This window comes from Zea mays, chromosome 1 (assembly GCF_902167145.1).
Source record: "Zea mays cultivar B73 chromosome 1, Zm-B73-REFERENCE-NAM-5.0, whole genome shotgun sequence".
In the NCBI taxonomy this organism is placed as follows: Eukaryota; Viridiplantae; Streptophyta; class Magnoliopsida; order Poales; family Poaceae; genus Zea; species Zea mays.
The window spans coordinates 17,209,120-17,224,791 of record NC_050096.1 but is presented as its reverse complement, the minus strand read 5'-3'; the positions used below and the strand labels follow the sequence as shown (position 1 = coordinate 17,224,791).

Genomic DNA, 15,672 nt, shown 5'->3' with positions numbered 1-15,672 from the left:
GACTTAGACCATGCAAGACTTCCACTGCACTCCGATGAAAAGAGTAACTTTTCCAAGTTCATCTTTATACTCTTATTGCCTTTGTACTCTTATTTGAAGATTTTGGTGAGGCAATGGGGTTAAAGGGCCAAGATTGATCCCGTGTTGGTGCTTGATGCCAAAGGGGGAGAAAATAAAGGCCAAAGCGATAAATGGATCAGCTACCACTTGAGAGATTTTGAAAATAGTAGATTAGAGCTTTTGGTTTGTCAAAACTCTTTTATTGTCTCTTATGTCAAAAGTTGGCCTCTTGTGGGGAGAAGTGTTGATTATGGGAAAAAGGGGGAGTTTTTGAAATCTTGAATCAATTTCTCTTGGAATGACTCTCTTTATGTCTTAACATGTGTGTTTGACTTAGAGATAGAAATTTGAAGTTTGATTTGCAAAAACAAACCAAGTGGTGGCAAAGAGTGATCCATATATGTCAAATTTGAATCAAAACAATTTGAGTTCTTATTTGAATTGATTTTATACTTGTTCTACTTGCTTTATGTTGTGTTGGCATAAATCACCAAAAAGGGGGAGATTGAAAGGGAAATGTGCCCTTGGGCCATTTCTAAGTATTTTGGTGATTTAGTGTCCAACACAAGTGCCTAAGTGTAAAAAGGTGGACAAAGTACAAATCAAGGATAAAGGTATGTTTCTCAGACTTAGTACATTGTTTTAGAGACTAATGTATTGTGTCTAAGTGCTGGAAACAGAAAAAGACCAACTGGAAATGTCTTGGCTCGGGCAGCCAAGATTCTGCTCAGTCTGGAGCACCGGACTGTCCGGTGGTGCACCGGACAGTGTCTGGTGCGCCAGGCTGGCTCGAGCGAAGTGGCTGCTCTCGGGACTTCGACGACGGTGTACGGCTATAATTCACCGGACTGTCCGGTGGTGCACCGGACTGTCCGGTGGGTCGTTCACAGGCAAACTCGTCGCTCTCGGGAATTCATCGGCGACGTACGGCTATAATTCACCGGACTGTCCGGTGAGCCAACGGTCGGCAGGGCCAACGGTCGGCCGCGCGATCTGCGCGGGACACGTGGCCGAGCCAACGGCTAGAAGGGGGCACCGGTCTGTCCGGTGTGCACCGGACATGTCCGGTGCGCCAACGGCTCTCAGGCTGCCAACGGTCGACTACGCCATTTATGGAAGGAAATCGGGCACCGGACAGTGTCCGGTGTGCACCGGACTGTCCGGTGCGCCACCCGACAGAAGGCAAGATCAGCCTTCCTAGATTGCTCTCAACGGCTCCTAGCTGCCTTGGGGCTATAAAAGGGACCCCTAGACGCATGGAGGAGTACACCAAACATTCCTACAACATTCCTAAGCACCAAGACATCGATTCCGCGCCTTTGATTCTTTGCGATAGCAATTAGAGCTCTAGTTGAGTGGTGAACTCATTGAGTTGTGTTGTGAGCTCTCATTGCGATTTGTGTGCGTCGCGTTGCTGTGATTTCTTGTCTTGAGTGTGTTGCTAATCCCTCCCTTGCTCCGTGTTTCTTTGTGAACTTCAAGTGTAAGGGCGAGAGGCTCCAAGTTGTGGAGATTCCTCGCAAACGGGATTGAGTAAAGCAAGCAAAACACCGTGGTATTCAAGTGGGTCTTTGGATCGCTTGAGAGGGGTTGATTGCAACCCTCGTCCGTTGGGACGCCACAACGTGGAGTAGGCAAGCATTGGTCTTGGCCGAACCACGGGATAACCACCGTGCCATCTCTGTGATTGATTTCTTGTGGTTATTGTGTTTTGACTCCTCTCTAGCCACTTGACATTTACTGTGCTAACGCTTAACCAAGTTTTTGTGGCTTAAGTTTTCAAGTTTTACAAGATCACCTATTCACCCCCCCTCTAGGTGCTCTCACCCTCGCTATTCAATGAATAGCGAGGGATTCTAGCTCACTCAATCCCCTTCATTTCTCTGTCTCCCAAACAAGCCCTATATATGTGTGCGGCAACTAAAGATGTCAATGGATACCCGATACCCGCTAACCCATGGGGAATTCCCCTATTAGGGTACGGGCATGGGACAAAAATTGTCCCATGGGTATGGATATGGGACAAAATCTCCACCCATTGGGTAAATGAGTATGGGTTTGGGAAGCAATAATCCGAACCCGATTACCCATGGATATTTCATACGTGTACACCTGTCCTATTTGTATGAATGAGTTGAAGCCGAGCTGGCCACCAAGCCCAGCACGACAGCGCCCAGACCCCAGGTCCTAGCCCAACAAGGCAATACGGCAAGGCAACTAGTAGACTAGCAAAAAAACAAAACCCTAAAAATAACCAGCCATACGCTATGCCCCTGCCCAGTCGGCCAGCCGTTGCATGCCTGGACAGATGTGCTGGCACTACACACTGGCGACTTCACCAGCGACGAGGAGCACCATCGACTGCTAGGAGCCTAGGACGATGGTGACAACCATGGATTCTCATGTGGCAATGAACTCTGATGGTGACCAAGGAACGTGTGTAGACTCCATTTCTTCTATTGGTTCCGAAGTACTGATTACTTTTCTGATGGATGAGTGAATGGATCATGGTTCATTTATGAGTGCTTGTCGATATGGTGATGTATGAAATCTAGATAGTTTGTGCTAGCTGTTAGTACCTAGTTATCCCTTAATTGGGAATGACGATCCATTGGGGACCCGAAACCCAAATGGGGATGGGTATGAGATGAATTTTGCACCCATGATGGGTATAGGTATGGGTATGAAGATAGATCAATCATGATGGGAATGGATCTGAGATGCTATAACCCGGTAGAGAATTCCTCATTGACATCTCTAGCGGCAACTAAAGCTAGAATCAGGATACCCAATTCTGAATTATCCCAAACAAGCTCTAAATATGTGTGCGGCAACTAAAGCTAGAATCAAGGTACCGCACCATTGATTGTGTGGCTGATTAGGGGCAACATTGGAAAAAAATATATTACATGCGCTTGATTTAATACTCCTGACAAAATCTATACGCTCGGATCAATGGGATGGAAGAGATATTAGATAGATATAAATTTTATCGTTAAAGTCTAGCTTTTCTCATTACTCTTATCCTCACCAACGCTCAAAAACAATAAAGTTTAATCTCGGTCCTAGTAAAGAGTCTTTTCAAAACAACGTCATCCTTCTTTTATAATTATAAAAAAAATCAGGTAAACGTCTGGTAAGGTTTTTGAATCATGAAAAATATCTCTAAGCTCCAAAAGTTTTGAAAAAATCTTAGAGATAGAATTAGAAAAAAAATATATAAATAAAATAATAAAATCCCATTAAAATATTTCTGGAAGTTTACATAAATTAGAATTAGATCTATAAAAATAATAAAATACCAAGAAAAATCTAACCTCCCCTAAAAAATAAATATAAGTATAGATTTTTTTTATAAAAAATCACAACAAGAAAAAGACACAATCATCATAAATGCAACATACATTAATGTTGAATGCAATTATTTTGGTTGTATCTTATGTTTTTGTTGTGTAAAGTTTTCAAAATAGATTTATACATTGATCTGAATCTTTGTGGAAGTTTTTAGATTTTATGGATTTTCTTATAAGTTAGATAATTTTTGAGAAACTTATAGACACATTTTTACAAGTTATAAATATTTTATTTAGATATCTCATGTGTCAACTTATAGACACAATCGTCAACTTATAGGTGCGCAAGGTGGTCCTCACGAACTTTCTAGTTACATATATACAATTCACAAACTGCCGTAGGATCAACATATTTTTACTCGCTATCGGAAGACCTGTTTAATTCCCGACTAACTCTATCACAACTTATTTAAGGTTAATTGGCTAAATTATAGAACTAATGTTAAAAGATTAGGCAGCGAACCAAACACATCCGCAAAGCTTTATCATTTTCCATCCAACGTACAAAGTGTAGAAGTGCGCTGTGCTGTCTCGCTCTGCCAACTGCGATGTGGATATATTAGCTGATTGATTATGTTTATTAGTTTCCAGCTTGTGACAAACTCAACAGTCCTACTCTGCCTTTCTTGTCTGTCTCTCAGATTGTCCCAAGCGACAAAATCCAGAAGTTGGCGTTCCACTAACTGGCCTTAAACTGACGGGAACCAACGCGGGTAGGAATCCCCGGTTTCAAGCAAAACGCGAACAGAAATCAGAAACCCGACTATTTCAAAAGCTGACACGCAAGATCATTTGTAACAATTCGAATACCCAAGAAAATCAATTGCCATTTCACACGCAACACCAGGAAATTCCCCCACCCCCACCTCCCAAAAAATAAAAATAAATTAGTTTATAACTTAAAAATGAGCAACCCGACTATTTACATCTTCCCCTCATTGTGTTCTTCACCCCAACATCCTGTTGCAGGACTGAACACCCAATAACTTAATGCTCGTCTTCGTCACCATTACATCAATTTTTTTATCTTCCTCCGAGTGCCGACGCCGCGGTTTCGACCGTTCCAAGCAAGCATTTGTACACCTTCTGCTTCAGCTGGTCAACGGTTTCGGCCAAACCGTCCGCGGAAGTGTCCGCCTCGTCCTGCAGCAGCTGATCGAGCCAGTTGCTCGTCTCCTTGAGCTGCGACAGCAGGACCGCGATCCTCCCGTCCCCACCCTTGGGTTTGGGTTGTCCCCGCACGCGTTCTCTCGTGTTCTTGGTGGTTTGGCCCTCGGACATGAATCCTGATTCAAGTGCATCCTCCAGGAAGCTCAGAAACCACGACCGCGATTCTTTCCTCAGAACAATCCATGACCTGCAGATCTCCTTGAAACCGTCCTCCCGGGCCCATTCCGTCTTCTCACTGCCCTGGGCACCTTCGGGATTCTTAGCTGTGTCGCGTGTGCCAGCTTTGTTCTGGTGATGATGAGATGCAGAAGCTTTCCTCGACGGTTTTTCCTTCTCCGGTCGAGATTCTTTGCTAGGCTCAGGAGTGTAAGCTTTCCAGACAGCACTTTGCTGAACGATAAGCCTGTGCAGCTCGAAAAACTTGGTGATTGCAGCTTGTGGATCTACTTCAGAAGATTCCCTTATCTCAGAAAAAATTCTGTAAAAGTACGTAAAGATTAGATTTATTTGTCCAGTTCATGAGCTAAAGTAAACAATGTAGCTCCCTAGAGAAAAAAAAACTAGACATAAAAGAAAAGGTAAAGCATGTGCGTTGCAATAAGGAAACAAGATCCTGGGATGCACTGCAGCATCAGAGGCAACATGCAAAGCTCATGCTATTCCAGTATTTTCGTGTGTGTTTATTCTGTTCAGAGAACATTGAATTGCAGTGGCAAAGTGCTTCCGGCATATCACAAGCAATTAACATATACAGGCCTTTAGAAAAAAAAACATAAAAAAGCTAAAAGGCATTTTTAGAATGTACACTGCTGAGATATGACTGCCAATTGGTGGAAGTGTCTGAGCAAACGATCATAGCAGATGATCTGAGAGGATGAGGAAAAAGAAAAAAGGCAGGCGTCGCCATGCTTCTCCTTCCGGTATCCATCGTCCCCTGCCGGCCCGTACAGTTGGAGACGCGGCTCCTGGGTCGTCTCCTCTGCATCCCGTGCGCGTGGGTGCGTATGCGTGCGGCCCATTGCTACAGGAGCGCGGCGTGGCTTGCTCTGGTCGGCTTCCTTCAGGTACGCGGTTAGGGTTTCCAGTTGATTTCTTAGGGTCGCACTCTTTTCCCCATCTTGCTTCGCGTCTTTCTCGCCTCTGGTCTCTTCCAAGTTCGTCGCGCGAAAGTTTCTGTGGGGGGTGGATCTCCTCTCCGCTTCGTCCGCCTTCTCTTGGTGAGGAGTGGCCTCTTCCGGGTCGCTCAGGTGTGTCGGCTCCGATGGACTCAAAAAATCGGAACCCTAACTGGGATCGATGGGGTCCGAAGGAGGTGCCGCAAGGTTCTCAGTCTTGGGGGAAGAATCGGAACCTCAGCTGGCGTTTGAAGTCCGGATCCGGAAAACCTGAGATCAAAGAGGACATTCCTGTCTCCACTCCCGGTGATGCCGGTCAGCCAGGTATTCTCAAAACCCCTCCGCCTCCCATTCTAAAATCCGAGAATGATTTGGTGCGTAGGGTTTTTTTGCCAGAAATGTGGTTTGGATGGTCATCACGCTAGGGAATGTTTTAAGTCTTTGTGGTGCGAGATCTGTCGCAAAGAAACCCACAACACTGCTCGGTGTGTTCTTCCAAAACAGAATAAACCTAGTATGCCGATTGTTGGTATGGCGGCGGATGGGTTAGGGTTTTACTCCTCTCATTTCGCCAAACCCCTTTCCAACAAACCTAAACGCAGTTTTATTGGCTTGGTTAAAATCGTTGAGGGTTTGATCACCGCTGAAGATCTGGAGAAGGATTTCGGTTTTCACTTTCCTTGGGGACGCACTTGGAAAGCTACTAAGTGTCATTCTGGCTTCCTCATGCAATTCCCTTCTCAAGAGAGATTGGATGAAATGATTAATTTCCCTGAATTAAAAATGAAATTGTCTGGAGCCAAAATCTCTGTCTCATCTTGGAGTTCTCAGGCTAAGCCTAAATCTAAACTGCATTCTGTGTGGATTGTGGCTGAGAATGTGCCAGAAGAGTTGCAAAACTATCAGGCCATTTGTGAATTGGGATCCACTATTGGGGCAGTGGAAGAAGTGGATATTAACTCTTTAAACTCTAAAGAAATTGTGAGATTTAAAGTTCATGTAAAGAGTGTTGCTATGATCCCCCCTATCATTGAAGTTGGTGTCAAACCTTTCTTGTATGACATCTTCTTCAAAATTGACAACATTACTGATGAAGGTTGGAATGATGACTCTGTTAATTTGGGTAAGAGGGCTTCGGTTGATAGACAAGGGTTTGGTGACATCTCTCTTGGCAAATATGCTAAAAAGGCCAAAAGTGGTGATGAGGACTCTGGCAAGGACATCAAGGGAAAATCTCCCTTAAAGATATCCTCTTGTCAGGCCAATGTTGCTGGTTCCCTGTCTGAACAATCTGAAAGCATGAAAATGGGGAAAGGTTTTGAAGATCCTAAAGGTTACCTTGATAGTCAGGGAAATGAGGATGAGGAATTCAATGATAGTGAAGATGACCTGTTGGATTCTCAGGAGTTGGATGAATTCATCAAGGACGATGAATTCATTCCTTCTCCTAGCCAAGATAAAAAGGAAATGCTTCTGAGTAATGTTGAGGAGGCCAGCAAGTCTGCTGCTGCTAAAAAAAGTGGTCCTATGGAAGGTGTAGTTGCAGAAGGAGTTAGAAGGAGCAGCAGGTTGGAATCGTCTGAGGAAGTGAAGATTGCTGATAAAGCTGCTGCAAGAGCTATGGCTAAAGATGCATTCATCAACAAAGGTACGTCTTACAATCCATTTTCTGTTTTGAATACTGATAATGTTGTTCTTATGGATGTGGCTCACAAAATTGGTGTTGATTTAGGTTCTTCCTTTAAGGATGCAGTGGAAAATTTAAATCTGATTAAATCTTTAGAATTGTCTAGGAAAAACTTAGTGGTTCAATCTGTTAGGATTAATGCTGATAATTCAAATGCTGATTGTTTTATTTCTGATGCTGATAATAACATTCATAATGATAGTCATGATGATAATTTTTCTGATCTTGAAGATGTTATGATCCTTAGAAAAGGTCGTAAAATTCAACACAGGAAAAAAACTGTGAGGAAAAAAACAATAATAACTTGGCTGGTAAAACTCCTAAAAATAGGAAAATCCCTATCAAGAGGAAAGGCCAGTCAGATGTCCAGGGCCTATCTTGTTCAGAATGATTGGTGTTATTTGGAATTGTCAGGGGATAGGCAAAAGTGTGAAAAGTGAATTCCTTCGTGATGTTATCATGAAAGAGAAGGTTAACTTCATTGGTCTTCAAGAAACCAATAAGAAAGATTTTGATGATTCTTGGTTGAATTTCATTGGGGGAAATAGAAATTTCGTCTGGGTTTGGTCTCCCCCTAACGGAAGATCAGGTGGATTGTTAGTTGGTTTTGATTCCGATATGTTTGATGTTAGAGAACAAGAGTTAGGGGAATTTATGATTCGGTTGTTGGTGATTCAAAAAGATTCAGGTTTTATTTGGAATTTTTTAATGTCTATGGTGCCGCTCAAAATGATCAAAAACAGAGATTCTTGACCGAGTTACCCGCTTTCTGTTCTAACTGTTCTCAACCTTTATTGATTGGCGGTGATTTTAATATTCTCAGAAGAGAATCGGATAAGAACAAACCTGGGGGGACTAACAAATGGAGTTCTCTTTTTAATTCTATTATTGATGTTCATGATTTGATTGAGTTGGATCTGAGTGGTCGTCATTTTACCTGGTCTAATAATCGTAATCCTCCTACTTTTTGAGAAGTTAGACAGGTTTCTTGTCAGTCCTGAGTGGGATCTGCACTATAATAATGTGAATGTTACTGGTCTGAGTAGATCCTTTTCTGATCATGTCCCTTTATGTCTAAAAACTGACGTTATTTCTCCGGCTAGAAGAGAATTTCGATATGAACTTTGTTGGAAATTTAGACCTGATTTTAAATCGTTAGTTGTGAATAATTGGTCTTTGCCTGTTAGAAGTAAGATTGGTATTGATATTTGGAAAGAAAAAGTTAAAATATTGAAAAAAAATGTTGAAAGGTTGGAATATCAATGTTGAGGGTAGATATTTGAAATTAAAAAAAGATTTGATGGAAAAATTGATATTTTAGATAAAAAATGTGAAATAATGGGTATCTCGGATTTTGAGAGAATCGAAAAACTTGATATGGAATGGAATCTGAAAAAGATCATGGAAGAAGAAATTTGTAAAAAAAAACAAACTGCTAGAGAGAAATTCATCAATGAGGGTGATGAAAATACTAAATTCTTTCACCTGTTGGCTAAAGGTCGGAAGAGGAGGGTAAAAATTCCTTTCCTAAATCAGGATGAAGTCTCTGTGAGTGATGATGTTGGTATTAATAAAATTGCTACTTCTTATTATAAAGATCTTTTTGGTCACTCGGTGCTTTCTAGCATCAACATGTCTAATTGTAACATGAATCAATTATCTGACTCTGATAGGTCTTGCTTGACGGCTCCTTTCTCAGTGGAGGAGATTAAGAAAGTGATTTTTGAGATGAAACATAATAGTGCCCCTGGGCCTGATGGCTTTCCTGCTGAATTCTTTCAAACCTTTTGGGATACTATTCAGTTGGATATTGTGCAATTATTCAATGACTTTTATAATGATAGTCTTAAAATTGAGAGACTGAATTATGGGGTGGTAACCTTACTACCAAAAGTGGATAACGCAGCTGACATGAAAAATTTCAGACCTATTTGCCTTTTAAATGTGTGCTATAAGATTATTTCCAAAGTCTTGAATAACAGACTGGCGAGTTGTATCACAAAAGTGATAAGTGATTCTCAATATGGTTTTATTAAGAATAGATATATCATGGATGGTGTCATATCGCTTAATGAAATTCTCCATAAAGTTAAAAGGAAAAATCAAAGTGGAGTAGTCTTAAAAATTGATTTTGAAAAAGCTTATGACAAAGTGAATTGGCATTTTCTTTACAATATGATGGAGAAAAAAGGTTTTGGTAGTACGTGGTGTGATTGGGTCATGAGGATCGTGAGAGGTGGTAAAGTTGCCATCAAGACTAATGACATGCTGGCCCTTATTTCACTACTCACAAAGGGGTGAGGCAAGGGGGTCCTTTTTCTCCCCTTTTATTCAATTTGGTGGCTGATGGTTTAGCTTGTATGATTAAGAAGGCTCAGGAGGAAGGTCTGATTCCTCACATCATTCAGAATGGTTGCTGTTGTTTGCAGTATGCTGATGATACCATTTTCCTTATTCAAGATTGCTTAGAAGGAGCTAGAAATCTTAAATTCATTCTATGTTTGTTTGAAAGCATGTCAGGTTTGAAAATTAATTTTCACAAAAGTGAAATATTATGCTTTGGTGATGCTAAAGATATAGACTTTCTATATGCTGATATTTTTACTTGTCCTATAGGTAATCTTCCTATGAAATATCTTGGTGTGCCAATTGATAAGAAGAAGATCAATAAAAATCTTTGGTGCCCCATGATTGAGAAGTTGGAAAAAAGATTAGCTGGGTGGCAGGGTAGATTCCTGAGTCTGGGCGGTAGACTTACTCTGCTAAATAGTTGCCTTTCTAATGTTCCTTTATATATGCTTTCAATCTATCCTGCCCCCAAGACTGTTATCAAAAAAATTGATTTGTTGAGAAGGAGGCTGTTATGGCAGGGGGGAAAACAGACCAGAAAATTTCACCTTGCTGATTGGGGGTCAGTTTGTTCTCCCAAAATTCAGGGTGGTTTGGGAGTTTTAAATCTTGAGGTTATGAATGACTCCCTTCTTTCTAAATGGCTTTGGCTTATTGAAAATTCGAATGGTTTATGGCAAAAGATTATTGCTAGTAAATATCTTAAGGGAAAGCCCCTTATTTTAGTTAAGCAAAAACAAAATGACTCTCATTTCTGGAAAAAACTTCTGAGTTTACGTGACATTTTTTACAAATACTGTAAAACTGAAATTGGCAATGGTGTGAATACTAGTTTCTGGAAAAGCATTTGGTTGGGTAACCAACCGTTGGCTATTCAGTTTCATGTTCTTTTTGACTTGACTTATGACAAAGATGTTTCTGTTAACGAAGTTTTCACTTCAAAATTTGCATCCCTTACTTTCAGAAGAAGGATTGTGGGTAATCTCAAATTGCTTTATGATGAATTGATTAGTTATTGTAATCAGGTAAATCTATCTGATCAAGAAGATAAAGTTGTTTGGACCCTGGGGAAAAAAGGCTTCTCAGTTAATTCTTTGTACAGGAAAAAAATGGAAAATCAATCGTTGATTCCATATAAATTTTTGTGGAAATCTAAATTGCCTCATAAAATCAAGGTTTTCTTCTGGTTAGTGGTAAGAAATAAGATTCTTACTAAGGATAATTTGAGAAAAAGATGTTGGATTGGATCCTTAAACTGCTGCTTCTGTGGGGTGGATGAATCTATTGATCACCTGTTCTTTAATTGCCCCATTGCTCAATACATGTGGAGAGTTATTCAAGTTTCCTTGAATTTGAGATCAATTCCGAAAAATATCAAAGACTTATATGATAACTGGTTGTGTAAACCAACAGACAAGATGGCTCATCTTGTGTTATTTGGTTGCGGTGCTTTATTCTGGGCTATTTGGCGCACTAGAAATGATTGGTGCTTTGGAAAAAATCATTTACTTGACCCATCTAACATCATTTTTCTTTGCTGCTTCTGGTTGGATTCCTGAGCGATTCGTCAGAAAAAGGAGCAAAGAATGGTGGTGCTAGGAAGCAAGTTAATCCGAAAGACGACAAGTGAAGCTTTCGGGAGGGCCTTGGGGTGGTGCCCACTTGACAGGCGGATTTCTGGATGACAAAGGTGGAACTTGGATGCCGTGTGTGGTTATTTGTCTGTCTTTTGCTGGCCTATCTGTTCAGGTCTTTTGTGGCTCTCTGCCTGTCTTGTTGGATGTAAATAAGAAAATCTTATGTAGTCCTTTGTAGGCCAAAACTTCTCCTGTTATCGTAGGCTCTTCACTGATCTAGTGATAATGTGTAGAGTCTAGATAGCGTTCTGGCCGTGGTTGGTCTTTTGGTGATCTTACCGCGTGTTGGCGGTTGTTTCAAACTTTCCTATTTCTTAATGAAATAGGGGGCTTCGCCCCTCCGTAAAAAAAAATGACTGCCAATTGGTATCATTTGCTAAACAACAAAACATAGTAGCACCTCAATACATCAAATTCATCAATTTGGAACGTCTTTCACAACTTATACAACTAAAATTACTATATCATATGAAATATCTGGGTATGGGCCTACTTACCCAAGGCCTTTTACAAGATACGCAGCTGCAGCAGCCTCCCTTTGAGCCTCAGCCGCTACAATAAGAGCAATGTTCTTCCTCCGGACAACAGCCTATTCACACAAAATAAAATGAATATTCAAATGGTTTAAGCAATTTAGTGAAGTTTTTTTAGAAGAATTTAATAAGGTTTAACTTATAAGCGCATATCTTTCTGCATATACAATGAATGGTTCGGAACCATGGTTTCCAAGAAACATGTGCAAAAAATTTACAGAAACAGATAACACAATTTCAACTCGTGAGAACCTTATACTTGATACAGGCAGAAAATTACCAAATGACAAAGCATACCTTTCCTGAATTGATTAGGCTTGTTGGGAGGGAGTCCCAAGAGATAGTTTCACTAACTCTTTTTTTAACAGTAGATACAGAAGAAACTGGACCAGAGTTTCCATTCTGCTTTGCTGCTGGACTGAGCTTTGTTGGTGAAGTCCTCGCTGGTGTTGGCGAACTCCTATGAAGCTTTGGTGGTGATCTTCTCTCAGTAGCAACTTCCTTTTTGCTCTCCTTTGGCATTTGCTTCTTGACTACAGCAGAACCATTTGGACTAGGTGAAGTGCCAATATTCTTGCGTGTGTCCTTGCTAATTTCTTGCTTTGTGGAAACTAACTTAGCGTTACTAGGAGATGTATTATTTGACCGTTCCTGAAAGTAATCATCAAGCATCGGGTTTTTTTTACCCTTTTCAGAAGATAAGAGAAGTTTTTGTATCAAAGCTTTGTGTATATAAAATTTATAAGAACTCACATATCATATTCTTCCTACTCCTTAAAAATCATATTATACAGTGATTTTTCAACTTGAATATCAATGTTTGTTAGAAACTTCAAAGTCCAGAGTTCTGATATAAAGCTATGAGCTTCAGCATACCTGAGGTTTTGCCTCTTGTCTGACTTTCAGGGCAACAGATTTTTTATTTGATTCAGATATGGTACTTCCTCCATTACTTTTTTCACTATCAATGCTGGAGTTGAGGTTGGTAATTTTCCCGTTGTTGCTTGACACCCCAAGCATGTAACGGGAAGCGACAACTGTCTTCTGCTCTTTGATAACTACCTTTCTCTGCAAATTTTCCTTTTCACTTTCAGACAGATCAGCTGACTTGGAAGTTGTCCGTTGATGATCCAGTGCTTCCATAACTCCAGAGGGAGTTGACATTTGCATCAAATCCTTTGGGTTTCCAATGCAAGGGTTCCTTCCTGGAACTGGGCGGACCCCAACAAGAACCGGAACAGGTATACTTGACTGGACCTTCTCAACATATATAAACTGTCCAAGTTGTAGTTTGTTTGATAAGATGAGTTCATTGTCCTCCTTAGACAAGGAAACATAAGTTGAGTGTGAAGAATCTGAAACTTTGATAAAGAACCCATGGTCCGGCCAAAGTTCTGAACCAGTTATTGCAGGGACTATGCTAATAACTTGGAGAAGAATGGACCGGTATTCTCCACATACTTTGACATCAGAGTTAATATGTTTTAGAACCTTTAATAGTATTCCTGGAGTAAGAGATGCCATTATCTTGGAGCCAGCTTATTCTTTTTCTGTGAAAGAAAGAAAAAGTAATAGAAGTTAATTTTAGATGCATTATCCACCACATTACTGATAATGCTGCGTCGCGCATGAGGATTCATGCGTGTTCCTGATGGTGGCCTAATATAAAGAAATAATTGTTAGATAATTGATGGTTAAGCTCCATGAAAGTAATGGCTTACTTAAAAATACGGCCGATGGTTTCAAAGGAGGAAAGGACAAAGATGGATTGGTTAAAGCTTCAGAAACACATAAAGGAGCAATATAGGCATGTAATTACTAGTATAACTGTGGACCTGTAACACCTAAAAATCCAAACCTGGCCAGATGTCAAGATGATTGGAACACCAACCAAACAGATGAAAAGAGCAAGACACCCAATAATAATGCTGTTCAGCATCAAACAATGTCCTTTCACACAGCAAGCAAAAATTAGTTGATAACATAACCCAGTGAAGAAAGAACCAAAAAAAAACAATCATGTTTACAGGAGGAATGTATTTTACTGGATAAGTGGAGGTTCTAGGAAAAGGAAAAAGGACTGCATCCATATTTCTTAGCTTTCCAGCAAAGATTAGTGGTGTACCCGCCTGAACCTTCTTGCAAAGCTCTAGGCTCTAGCTCCGTGGCCATGAACACGGACACACAGACAACACCAACTTTCCCAATTCCTTCACGTCTGCATACGAAGACGAAGGGATTGTGAACCTTCCAAAATCCCGCTGCGGTAGCCTGTCCTTTAGGGGTTTCTTGGCTTAGAATTCAGGAAATGAGAAACCTAACGAGCCAAGAAACAGGCATTGTTGGAAAGGGGCGAGAAGCGAGTAGTAATCCTTAAACTTGTAGGACAGAAGAACAATTGGAGAACGTGAGGGAAACAACTCTTCTAATTTGATACTCATGTACAATACTAAAATCAGAACTCTTTGGTATCAGTTTATCGTAGTAACATCCGATTAGTGTTATCCCATAAGATTAATAACAGGAGAAATAAAGCCACATAAAAAATTAGTATTGGTGGCCTTTTTATATTCCAATCTGAAATTGAGGTCCTGCGAAAGGGCGCGGCGCAAAAAAAAGAAAACCAAGCTAAACTTACAGCGTCTCTTGCAGACTACCGAGGTTAATGAAACGCTACGGTGAGAAGAAACTGAAACCGAGAGCGCGGAGGTAGCGGAGAAAACCATCAGCGGTTGTTGTTTGAACAAACTTACATATGCAGCGAAGGCCAATTCCTGGAGCAAGTAAGCGGCACACCAACAGAGCAAGAGCACGCTCTCTCCGCCGCCGGACGAGAAGCGCCGCACGAATTAACAACGCAGGCCTCAACGGAGCAGACACGGGAACAGCAAGCGAGTTTTTTTTCTTCTTCTCCCTATCTCTTCGCGGCTGCAGCGTTTCGGCGACCCAGGTGGTGGTGGGGAAGCATGGAAAGGGAGAGCGGGTGGGAGGGAGGGAGGCGCACTACCTTTTGGGTGGAGATGGAGAAGGAGGCGGCGCCGAAGCGAGGTAAGACGACGTGGTGCCGTGGTGGAGGACTGGAGGCGGAAGAGCCCAAGCGGCGGTTGGTCTCTCTCCCCCGTCCCCTAGGCGGGCGGCGGTGCCATAAAAAACGAGCCCGCGGCTGCAGTGCGCCCAACCGCCGCTAACCGCCCCCTGGCACGCCGGCCCCGCGGGCCGCGGCCGAGCCGAACCAAGGCCAATAGTGGCGTTCGCAGTCGCACTGACGCAGCCCAGGGCGGGGCCTACCGGCTTAGGCAGCAGAACACGACGAGCTGTGCCTCCCAGTCCCGGTCCTGGGTCGTCGGCTAGTCGGCCACGGCCACGGTCACAGCCACCAGGCACAACAACCGCACAGGCAGCGACGGCTCACGGCACGAAGCGGAAACCGGTGCCTAGTCCGCGTCGCGGCCGATAGGGGGTCAGCTCGGCGGGTTCGGGTTCGACATCCCCCGCCTGCGCCTATGCCCGCGCGCTCGTGCGGGCGTGTACGCAACGCACACGCGTCCGTCCGCGGTGTGTCCGGTCGCCCCCGCGCGTGTTCGTGTTCGGCAATCGGCATGCAGCCAGGTTGACCAACCCACCGGAATGGCCGGCACTTCATGCTCGCATGTTTGCAACGTGCTGCCGGGTCCCATACTGTAGTTTTTGTTTTGTTTTTTTGCGCTAGCAGCAGCTGTTTGGCGATCGTTTCGGCTCGATCGGAGGGGAAAACGGCTAAGATTCCCA

General features: G+C 42.3%; 1 protein-coding gene across 7 annotated transcripts; it reads right to left on the bottom strand.

The window, feature by feature from the left end:
* Positions 1-4,179: 4,179 nt before the first annotated feature.
* LOC103631794 (uncharacterized) lies at positions 4,180-15,334 on the bottom strand. Of its 7 annotated transcripts, none has more exons than XM_023301137.2 (7): positions 14,658-15,161; positions 14,030-14,221; positions 13,763-13,854; positions 12,781-13,454; positions 12,202-12,555; positions 11,869-11,960; positions 4,180-5,061 (listed from the first exon to the last, which is right to left on the bottom strand). In XM_023301137.2, exons 4-7 carry the CDS (start codon positions 13,426-13,428, stop codon positions 4,437-4,439), a joined length of 1,719 nt encoding a protein of 572 aa, XP_023156905.1. In that variant the 5' UTR covers positions 13,429-13,454; positions 13,763-13,854; positions 14,030-14,221; positions 14,658-15,161; the 3' UTR covers positions 4,180-4,436. The 7 variants fall into 7 exon arrangements, with proteins under 7 accessions (XP_023156905.1, XP_035818745.1, XP_008651558.1 ...); XM_035962852.1 differs by having other exon boundaries at positions 14,030-14,122; XM_008653336.4 differs by lacking the exon at positions 13,763-13,854 and having other exon boundaries at positions 14,658-15,334.
* Positions 15,335-15,672: the final 338 nt, after the last annotated feature.